Here is an 11,816-nt window from a genome sequence, read left to right on the forward strand (position 1 = left end):
CGCCTTAACAATCTGAAAGTCTAACTAAAGGATAGATTTTTATTTCTGGGTAGTTCCAGAGAGAGTAGGGGAAGTTATAGGACCTAACATGAGTAAGACCTTTCTAATAGAGCTTTTAAACAATGGAATGCGCCGCCTCCCAAGGAAGTAAAGTTACTCCTTACTGAAAGTGATCAAGTTGGATGATGAGCTCTTCAGGGAAGTTATAGAGAGAATTCTTACATGAGGTGTGACTGAGGCTTTTTTTGGTTTAATTACTCTTTTTAAAAAATCTTTTAACGTTTATTTTTGAGAGAGAGAGAGACAGAGCACAAGAAAGGGACGGGAGGAGAGAGAGGGAGACACAGAATCTGAAGCAGGCTCCAGGCTCTGAGCTGTCAACACAGAGCCTGATGCAGGGCTTGAACTCACAAACCCTGAGATCATGACCTGAGCCGAAGTCGGAAACAACCTACTGAGCCACCCAGGCGCCCCTTTGGTTTAATTATTCTCAAGATCAATCTGTTATCTTCTTTCCACCCCTGGAACTAGGCTGATTAAGTTTGACCACTAGCAATTTGCAAACAAATTCTGAGTTAAGGTATTCCTTTCTGGGAATTTCAGTTTCAGTGTAGCCCAACACTCTCAATTTTTGCATGGCACAGAAAGGAAATGATCAATTAAACTTTCAGAAACTGAAACTCCAACTCTCTGGACTCTGAATTCAGAGTTCAAGCTATTGCAACTTCCTGTTGGTAGTTGAGGGGAAATTGTACATTCACTCATTAAAAATATTTGTTAAGCACCTACTGTATACCAGACAGATATAATGGTATGTGTCAAGTCCTCAATTAGTAACGAGTAGCGATAAGCAACCCCGAAGATGATCACATTTACAAACCATGGGGATTCCCAAAACTTCAGTCTACACCTGTAACTTATAGGATTACTAAAATTTCCTCGGATACAAACAAATGACAAAAGAAACTCATCTGGGTGATTCACCATCCAAATTCGAAACGATCAATACTAGCAGCAAAAAAAGAAAGTGACCTAGATAATCCCTAGATAGGATGATGAGACCCACTAATTTTATTGCGTGCTTGAGTGGGTATGTTGTAAGCCACCACCTGCTCCTGCTGCCAAGAGCCCTGGAAACGCTGCAAGGGGAGAAAACTTAAGCGGGAGGGGCTCCGTTGGGAGACACAAAGCCACCTCCCTCATACTCAAACGGCCAGTTCAGGAGGATCCCGGGGATGCCGCATTCTTCGGTGGAATCCAGCCACGCCCATCGGGCACTCTGGGGGAAGCCCAGGCCAACCGCCCTCAGCCCACCCAGCACTGAAGCACGAGGCGCCTCAAGATTGCGCAAAAGCCTCTCCCTCCCCCGCCTGCTCGGTGGCATGTTCCTAAAATTCCCATCTGCACAACATAAACAGGAAACGTGCAGCAAAAGCCCTGGCAGTGCAAATTCCATGCTCCAGTCGAGGGCGGGAGAATCTCGTCTTAGGAAGTGGAGTAGAGGGGGGAGGGGAAGAACCAAACTTTCCAGGAGACCCCTCAACCATCCCTGTCTCTTCTTTCGAGGTCCATAAAGAAAGAATAGAGAAAGCGGAAGGAAGAACTCCCAGCTTAGGAAAAATATATGAGAGGGGAGGTGGGCCAAAAAAGTGCAGCCAGGCTTCCAAGTGAACCACCTGGAGTGGCTGCGGTGGCGGGAATACGCCCAGCCGCCCACCCCGCAAATCCAGGAGTCCGAGCGACCTGGGAACCTGCGGGGTGGGCTCGCCGCTGGCCACGGGTCCGGTCGTCCGCGCGGGTGGGGGCGGGGGAGGAGCAGGCGCTCGGCGCGGCGCAGGCGCACAGTGCGCCTCGGTTGTCAAACATGGCTGAAGTGCCGCCGCTGCCGCTACTGCTGCTGCAGGGAAAATGCTGAGCCCTCCTGGGCCCGGTGGGCGGCGGCGGCGAGGGCGGCGACGGGCACCTGCTTCCCGGGAGCGGCGGCGGCGGCCATGGCCCGGCTGGCCGACTACTTCATCGTAGTAGGCTACGACCACGAGAAGCCAGGTAAGGGTGTGGGGCGGGCGCCGCCCCCGGGCCTCTCCGCCCCCGTTCCCCCCTCCCCCCCGCCACCCTCCTCGCTGCTGTCCAGTGGGCTCCGTGGGGCTGGGCGTCGCAGCCGGGAGGCGGGGAGGGCCGTTCCGGGCCTCGGCCGAGCGGGAGGTCGGTGTCCGGCCTTCGTGGCTGGGCTGAGCCTCGCGGTGGGCGTGAGGGACGGCTCGAGGGGAGGGGGAGGGGAGAAAATGGGGAAGAGGCCGGGTCCGCGGAGGCCCACGGAGGTCCAGCTGAGCCAGCCTGGGGCGGGTCTGGGTGTTGCGACCCTCGCTCTGCAGGAGGCCGGGTACCAAGGGCAGTGCCCTGGTGCCCGCGGCATTAGGCCAGGATCTCAGGGCTGGGAGGGCAGGAGCCAACTGTGTTAGGTTCCTCGGGGATAAACTTCTGCCCTGCATCCTGAGTGAGTAACGAGTGACGCAGGGGGCTGTCCTCTCCAAGAGGAAATGCAAAGAGAGTCCACTGCTACCTCACCCCTCTGTTGTCAGAGGCCTGTCGATAGTCACCGCCTCAGTGAACGCGTGGTACCGGGGAAGGGGGTCTCTGCAGTTTAAATGTTTCTAGGAAATGCTTCCTGTTCTTTCAGGACAAGATATGATAGTCATTGCAGAGTGAACACTATCTTTTAAATAAGGACAGTCAGCCGACCGCTGAAGGTCTTGTTTAATGTTAATGTGTGATTAAAAAAATTCTTTTGAATTAAAAAAGTTTTTTGAGTACAATTGGCACGTAGTGTTTAATGCATGTTTTAATCTTTTAATTCATCGCAGAATTTTCTTCATAAGGAACAGTTTGGCACATGCATTGTATTTTAATTTCATCGGTGGACTTCTGCAACTTTAGGAAAATTCAGGGTTCATGCACGTTTATTTTTGTACTTCCATTTCTTTGTATTACTGTATTAATGTAATAAATTGAACTGGAAAGCACATATGTTTCAGGGTAATTCCAGTTGCACATTTCCAAGGAATTTTATATAGCAGCAGATAATCCCTACATCTTTCAGAGGAGATGCTGAGATTGTGTTTTGTTGATGGTTACAGCCATCTGTAGCGTAAGAATGTCATTGTTCTATCCATTCTTGGTCAACTGTTCCTTTCACTACTACTCTTCTGATAACTTCCTTTAGTGGGAAACTTTTATTTAAAAACAAATTTTTTAATGTTTATTCATATTTGAGAGAGAGAGAAAGCATGAACAGTGGAGGGGCAGACAGAGAGGGAGACACAGAATCCAAAGCAGGTTTTAGGCTCTGAGCTGTCAGCACAGAGCCCAATGTGGGGTTCAAACTCCCAAATCCTGAGATCATGACCTGAGCCAAAGTCAGATGAGCCACCCAGGCACCCTTGTATGAAGGTTTTTGTTTTTTAAAGTGGATTATATTCTGTTACTGTTTATTTTGATGTTTAGGTTGTTTCTCATTTGGCTAGTGAGAGCTCATTCAGTCTGGCTTCTATGGTTTTGATATGTCCCCATCATTCTCTGAGCATGTCTTTACTTTTTGGCATAAGAAGGTTTATCCTATACTATACCTGCCTTAGTCCTGTAATTAGCTGTTTCTCTAGGGATCCCTGAATCCTTTTAGTGGAGAATGACTTTTTTTTTTAAGTTTATTTATTTTTGAGGGAGAGAGAGAGTGGGGGAGGGGCAGAGAGAGAGAGAGAAAGAAAGAAACAATCCCAAGCACACTGTCTGTGCAGAGCTGGAGGTGGGGCTTAATCTCATAACCACGAGACCATGGCCTGAGCCGAAGTCAGGAGTCGGACACTCAACTGACTGAGCCACTCGAGTGCCCCAAGAATGACATTTTGAATTTTTTCCAATATTTATTTTTTTGAAAAATTTTTAATGTTTTATTTATTTTTGATACAGAGAGAGACAGAACATAAGAGGGGGAGGTGCAGAGAGAGAAGGATACAGAACTGGAAGCAGGCTCCAGGCTCTGAGCTAGCTGTCAGCACAGAGCCTGACGCGGGACTGGAACTCACGAATGTGAGATCTGACCTGAGCCGAAGTCAGAGGCTTAACTGACTGAGCCACCCAGGCGCCCAATATTTATTTATTTTTGAGAGAGAGTGACACAGAGAGAGACCGAGCTCGAGTTTGGGAGGGTCAGAAGGAGAGGGGAACACAGAATCCAAAGCAGGCTCCATGCTCTGAGCTGTCAGTGCCGAGCCTCACATGGGGCTTGAACTCATGAAGGTGAAAATCTTGATCTGACCCCAAGTTGGACGCTTAACTGACTGAGCCACCCAGGCGCCTCTTAGAATGACATTTTGATGCTAAGATCTCAGTGCTAGTATTTTTGTTGGTGCTGGATTGTTAGTGTTTTCAGACCCTCTTAATGGTTGAAGCTGGGGAATACAGAGATGTATGTACACAAATATATTTATATCTATTTTTATTTATCTGTATATATTGAAAATGATGAGTTTACACTAATACCTCTAATTTCAGTACAACACTCCAGGGTCCATTCTAGTTTTTTTTTTTCTTTTTCATATTTGTAATACTCTTCTTTGATAGTGAGAAATCTGGTTTCCATTATCCTTAATATACTCAATCCTCTTGTATTTGACCAGTCTTTCATATTTGCTACCACCCCCTCCTCTCCTGGATGCCTTTCTTTCTCTGCTCATTCTTCCTTCTATTTCTCCCACTCTACTACCCCTCTCAGGATCTAACAGCCCATACCAGGATATCCCAATACAGGGACATCTTCCTCAACCTACTCTGACTCCCCATATCAGCTTCCCCATTGTTTGTGGATATGTTTCTCACCCCACTTAGGCTCTGATACCCCACACTGGGCTGCTTTCATGTGAAGACATCCTCTTCACTCTTTTCATATCTCATGCCCCATGCCAGGTTGCCTCTCTGCATTGACACCCTTCTTCCAGTACTTGGGCTGAGAACATTTTTGAATTATCCTTCCCACATGGGCCCCTTCCTTGGTTCACTTGGGTTCTGACAACTACCACCCCACCCAGGGCTATCATGACTACTCACCATCCCACAGCAGGGAAAGGAAAGATTATTTTTTATTTTTCATAAAATTTTTTTAATGTTTTATTTATTTTTGATACAGAGAGAGACAGAACATGAGAGGGGGAGGGGCAGAGGGAGAAGGACACAGAACTGGAAGCAGGCTTCAGGCTCTGAGCTAGCTGTCAGCACAGAGCCTGACGCGGGACTCGAACCCATGAACGTGAGATCTGACCTGAGCCGAAGTCGGAGGCGCAACCGACTGAGCCACCCAGGCACCCCTATTTTTCGTTTTTTTAAGTAAACCCTAACTCACAACCTCGAGATCAGGAGTCCCATGCTCTATAGACTGAACCAGACAGGCACTGCAGGGAAGATTATTTTTTTAGGTCACGGAATCCAGAAGCCTTGATAAATTATAGAATTTAGAGAGTAAAATATATGACATCTTATAATTTTTTATTTGAGATTTTTCTTGGTCACGTTTATCAAAGTATAATTTATATATAGTAAATTCGCATTTTTAACTGAACGGTTTAAGTCATTTTGACAGGTGTATACATAAATATAGCCACTACCACAATCACAGTATAGATATAGAACATTTCTGCCCCTACAAAAAATTTGCTCTACCCCTGTGCTGTCAGTTCCCTCCCTAGCCTCTGGCAGTCATTGATTTGTTTTTTGTCCTTTTTTGCATTTTAGAATATCATCTAAATGGAATTGTATAATGTTTAAAAATTTTTTTTAATGTTACTTTTGAAAGAGAGAGAGAACGATCACGAGTGGGGAAGGGGCAGAGAGAGAGAAGGAGACCTGAAATCCTAAGCAGGCTCCAGGTTCTGAGCTGTCAGAGCCCCGTGAACCATGAGATCTTGACCTGAGCTGAAGTTGGATGCTTAACCTACTGAGCGACCCAGGTGCCCCTGGAATGATATAGTTTTTTTAATGTCTGGCTTTTTTTTCACTTGAAAAAGCATGTTTTGAGGTTTATCCATTTTGTATGTATTGTCAGTTGCTCCTTTTTATTGGTGAAAGTGATAGAATTTATTCATTCACCATTTGGTGGACATTTGAGTTTCCAGGTTTTGGCTATTATGAACAAAGTAATTCTGAACATTTGCATTCAGATCTTTGAGTGTTCATATGGTTTCATTTCTCTTGGATAAATACATGGGAGAAGAATTGCTGGGGCATCTGATAAGTGTCTAACTTTGTGTGAAACTGCTAAACTATTTTCCAAACTGGCTGTGCCATTTTGCATACTTTCCAGCAATATATAAAAGTTCCTATTGATCTTTTTATATATTTTTACTTTTTAAAATTAAAAAATTTTTTAGTGATTCTAGTGGATATATAATGGTATCTCACTGTGGTTTCAATTTGCATTTTCCTGGTGACTAATGATATTAATCACTTTTTCATGTGCTTATTATATTTGAATATTTTTTGTAAAGTCTCAGATGAAATATTTGTTCTTTTCTATTGGTTTGTTTGGCTTCTTATTTTAAAGGTTTTTTGTTTGTTTTTTATTTTTAAATACAAGTCCATATCAGGTGTTTTGGTTTCTTTCAATCTTTGGTTTGCCTTTTCATTTTTTTTTAACAGTGTCTTTTGAAGAGCAGATGTTTTAAGTTGGGAGCACTTTTAAGACATTTGTACTCTTGTGTCCTGAGTTGTATCCTTTGAATAGTCCTTTTTATGTTAAAACCCTTTGTAAAAACTTATTGGAAGAAAATCCACTAAATCTGTGTACTTGTTTGAATTGTAAGTCAAGAACAAACCTAGTTCATTTTGTACATCTTTATTATAAAGTTTTCTTTGGGAATTACTATGATTTTATTACCTAAGTCTCTCTAAAAGCTAATCAGATTATGATAATATGATACTGAAATGTTGTATACTTAATGCCACATTTTTCCTGGAATTAATCAATGCACTCTATAAGTGTTCCTAAAGTTTCTTTTCAATTAGTAACACTTTTTTTTTAATAATACTTTTTAAAAAAGTGTTTGTGTGTGTGTGTGTGTTTTAATTTATTTTTGAGAGACAGAGACAGCGTGAGCAGGGGAGGGTCAGAGAGAGAGGGAGACACAGAATCCGAAGCAGGCTCCAGGTTCTGAGCTAGCTGTCAACACAGAGCCCGATGTGGGGCTTGAACCCGTGAACTGTGAGATCATGACCTGAGCCAAAGCCGGAAGCTGGATGCTTAACTGACTGAGCCACTCTGGCGCCCCTAAAAAAATGTTTTATTTATTTATTTTTGAGAGAGAGAGAGAGCAAGAGCGTGAGCAGGGGAGGGTCAGAGAGAGAGGGAGATACAGAATCCAAAGACAAGCCCCAGGCTCTGAGCTAGCTGTCAGCATAGAGCCCGACGGGGCTTAAACCCATGAACCGTGAGATCATGACCTGAGCCAAAGCTGGATGCTTATTAACCAACTGAGTCACCCAAGTGCGCCAGTAATACTTCTTAGTTAAGTTTTTTCATATATATATATATATATGTATATATATATATATATATATGCATTAAAATTGGGTTGAAAGACAACTTTGTCTTTTGAAAAATTGCTTTTACAAACCATTAAAAATAATTAATGCAATTTGAACTGTATCCAAAAAGAGTGTTTGGCAGTAGTAGATTTTTAATAAAGATGTACTGAATGAATACACATTGCTGGAAATATGGAAAATACAAAAAGCTACAAGGAAAGAGTGTGGTTATAAAAGAGTAACATGAGGGGAGTGACTGCGAGGCACAGTTGGTTAAGCGTCTGATTCTTGGTTTCGGCTCAGGTCATGTCATGATCTCACAGTCGTGATATTCCAACCCTGCCAAGCATGGAGCCTGCTTAAGATTCTTTCTCTCTACCCCTCTGTCCCTCTCCCCCACTCACATGCTGTCTCTCTCTCTTTCAAAATAATCAATCAATCAATCTGTAAATTTAAAAAAAGGTAACAGGAGGAATTTTTATGTTGATAGAACTATTTTGTTTCTTGGGTTTTCTTCCTTCCTTTTTTCTAATTTAAATTTTAGTTAGCATACAGTGCAATATTGGTTTTAGGAGTAGAATTCCATGATTTTTATCACTTATATATAACACCCAATGGTCATCACAAGTCCCCTCCTTAGTACCCATCACCCATCTAGCCCATCTCCCACCCATGGTTTGTTCCCTATCATTAAAAGTCTCTTATGGTTTGTTTCTCTTTCTTCTTCCCACCGTATATGTTCATTTGTTTTGTTTCTTATATTCCACATATGAGTAAAGTCATACAGTATTTGTCTTTCTCTGAATGACTTATTTTACTTAACATAATACATTCTAGCTTCGTCCACATCATTGTAAATGGCAAGATTTCATTTTTTTGATGGTTGAGTAATATTCCATTATATATATGTACATATATATGTGCATATACATCACATCTTCTTTATCCAGTCACCAGTTGATGGACATTTGGGCTCTCTCCATATTTTGACTATTGTTGATGTGATAGAACTTTCTCTGTCTTGACTAGGTGGTTAATACATGAACCTAATATGTGATAAATCATATAGAAGTGAAACACACACACCAATGTGAATAAATATAGTAAAACTGGGGACTCTGAATAAGAAAATAGCTTGTATTAATGTCAGTATCCTGGTGTTGATATTGTACTATAATTCTTCAAGATGTTACCATTGGGAGAAACTGGGTAAGGAGAAATGGGATTTCTGTATTATTTATTACAACTATCTCAAAATAAAAAAATTAATTTAGCAAAGTTATAAAATAAAGCCATATGATAAAAAGATACCCATAGTATTCTTACTTTTCCCTCAATGTTGATGACATAAGGAAAGATTATTCTTTAAAAAAATTAAAAAATAATTTTTTAAGTGTTTTATTTGTTTTTGAGAGAGAGAGAGGGGCAGCATGATCAGGGGAGGGTCAGAGAGAGAGAGGGAGATACAGAATACGAAGACAGGCTCCAGGCTCTGAGCTAGCTGTCAGCACAGAGCCCGATGCAGGGCTTGAACCCATGAACTGTGAGATCATGACCTGAGCCGAAATTGGACGCTTAACTGACAGAGCCACCCAGGTGCCCCAGGGAAAGATTATTCTATAAAATTACAGAAAAACATCTTCAGTAGCTGGTTATGTTTTATGAGTATATTAGTTTAACTTTATCATTTCACTTTATTATGTTTACAGTTTTGTGCTCTTATACTGTCATGCTGAGGAGAATATAACTTGAAAATCACTGATTTTTATGACTGATTGGTTTTGATAATTTGAAATTAAGACTTTATTTTCTTGACTTTGCAAATGACTCTGGACAATATTTAGGCTTAGCTGACTGAGCCACCCAGGCACCCCTGGACAAAATTTAGGAAATTAGGAAATACCATGTTTCAAACAGGTGAACTTATTTAACCAATTATGTTTATTTTTCTTATTGTTCCTTATAGTTTTACTGAAATTTGTCCAAGAAAAATTGATAATGACCACATTGGTTAAATCCCTTAATGACTTTAATTTTTTTGTTATTTACTTTTTTTCAAGTTAAATATCTTTTTTTTAAGTAGGCACCATACCCAACATAGAACTTGAACTCATGACCCTGAGATCAACGGTTGCATGCTATACTGACTGAACCAGCTAGGCACCCCTCTTTTTGTTTACTTTTGCTATCCATTGATACATTTAGAATTTATTCCGCTTATCTAGATAATATTTAACTTGGAATCAAGTATCATAATTATTTGAATTTCTTGTATTCTTTCATATCAACTCATCTAATGTATTAGCAAAAGATTTGAAATACTTCTTAGGTTTTCATCAGTTTTATTTAGGCAGTGTAAGTGATAAAAGCTAAGAGGTAAACTTATGCACAATACCTGTTCATATAGGTTGAGATACTTTAAAAACTGATTGTTGGTTATTATGGAACCAATGTAATTCATAGTCAACCTGCGTTCCTTCCCCCCTTCTCCATTCATCTTTCTCTCTCTCTCTTTCACAAGCTGGGGAGAAGGGCAGTGAGGAGAGAGAGAATTCTAAGCAGGCCCCACACTCAGTGCAGAGGCCAGCTTAGGACCTGATCCCATGACCCTGGGATCATGACCTGAGCAAAATCAAGAGTCAAGTTATGTAAGATGAATAAGCATTGCCATGTGGATAAGAGGGTAAAGGAGATTACAGTAATAGAGACAAACACATAGAGATGTGACTGTCTTGTTCCAGGAATGGAGAGAAATACAGTGTAGATGGGAATTGAAGTGAGCTTTGCTGGAGTGGGTTCAGATAAGATTATGATAGGTTCTGTATAGGCTATGAAATTTAGCCTTGACTCTGTAGATGGTGGGGTCTGTTGAAAAATGGGGATTTTGACAAGCAAGAAACAACATACAAATATAATTCAAATGGCAGTGATCTAGAAGGAGAAAGACCAGTGTGAGAAAACTTAGGAGGTTTTACAGGGAATGGAAAGGAAGGTTATGGAGCCTAGAGAACTTTGAATGCTCAAATTAGCAAAATTTAATAGTGAAATGGATGTGAGAGGTAAAGGAGAAAGAGTAGTTGAGGATAACAAAGTCTTCAACTAGTTAATTGGATGGGTAATGATGCTATGAATGAATAGCGAATTGAGGAGAAGAAACAAATTTGGATGCAGGAAAGAAATGCTGAGCTTAGTTTTGGATATGTTAAAGGTGTTTACCTACTCAAGGTAGAGAAGTCATTTAGGTGTTCAGATATATGGATCAGGATATAAGAAGAGAAGTGAAATTAGAGATACAATTTGGCGATTACCCATAGCCAACTGATTGTCAGATATAACGAATAAAATAAGATTGTTGAAGAAATGTGTATAAGGTGGAAAAAGGAGTAGCCCGGAGAAAATTCAGTATTTAAGAGCTAGATAGAGCAGTAATAATTAGGAGTGGTCAGAGGTATTGCAGGAGAACCATGATTGTGTGATATCATGGAAACCTTGGGTGTAGAGAATTTTGAGGGGAAGGAAATGATGAATAAATATCAAAAGCTCTGAAGATGTAATGTATAATGAGGTCTAACAGTAGTGTCTTAGTCCGTTTGGGCTGCTGTAACAACTTATCGACTGAGTGGCTTAAACAACATCTATTTATCACAGTTCTAGAGGCTGTGAATTCCAAGATCAAAATCCAGGCTGATTCAGGGTCTTGTGAGGGCTGGCTTTCTGGTTCATGGACTGTGGTCTTCTCATCATATCCTCGCATGGTGGAAGGGGCAAGGGAAATCTCTGGAGCCTCCTTCATAAGGGCACTCGTCTCATTCATGAGCAGAGCCCTCTTGGCCTAGTGACCTCCAAATACCATCACTTTGCTCCATCTCTAAATGCTATCACATTGGGAGTTAGGTCTCAGTGTATGATTTTTGGAGGGACACAAGTAGTCTATAATAAATAGGCTCATGGACTTGATAAGAAGGATAACTAGGCTTATGGAGTTAGTAATACAGATAGTGACTTTAGAACATTATAGTAGAGTTGTGGGGGGTCAAAACCAATTTGAATCAAGAAGATGTGGTATATATTCACGATGGAGTACTACATGGCAATGAGAGGGAATGACATATGGCCCTTCGTAGGAAAGTGGATGGACCTTGAGGGTGTCATGCTGAGTGAAGTAAGCCAGGCAGAGAAGGACAGAAACCATATGTTTGCACTCATAGGTCTAGCAGGAAAACAAGAGAGACCTAATGGAGAACCAG

At 41.6% G+C, this 11,816-nt stretch overlaps 1 protein-coding gene across 2 annotated transcripts in view; it reads left to right on the forward strand.

Moving 5' to 3' along the window:
• The first annotated feature begins 1,856 nt into the window (after positions 1 to 1,856).
• SBF2 (SET binding factor 2) overlaps positions 1,857 to 11,816 on the forward strand; it is a 483,232-nt gene continuing 473,272 nt past the window's right edge. For both annotated transcript variants that reach the window (XM_029956586.1, XM_029956585.1), the window contains exon 1: positions 1,857 to 2,046. In XM_029956586.1, coding sequence (XP_029812446.1) covers positions 1,992 to 2,046 — 55 coding nt within the window. In that variant the 5' untranslated portion in view covers positions 1,857 to 1,991. The remainder of the gene's footprint in view (positions 2,047 to 11,816) is intronic.

This window comes from Suricata suricatta, chromosome 11 (assembly GCF_006229205.1).
Source record: "Suricata suricatta isolate VVHF042 chromosome 11, meerkat_22Aug2017_6uvM2_HiC, whole genome shotgun sequence".
Lineage (NCBI taxonomy): Eukaryota > Metazoa > Chordata > Mammalia > Carnivora > Herpestidae > Suricata > Suricata suricatta.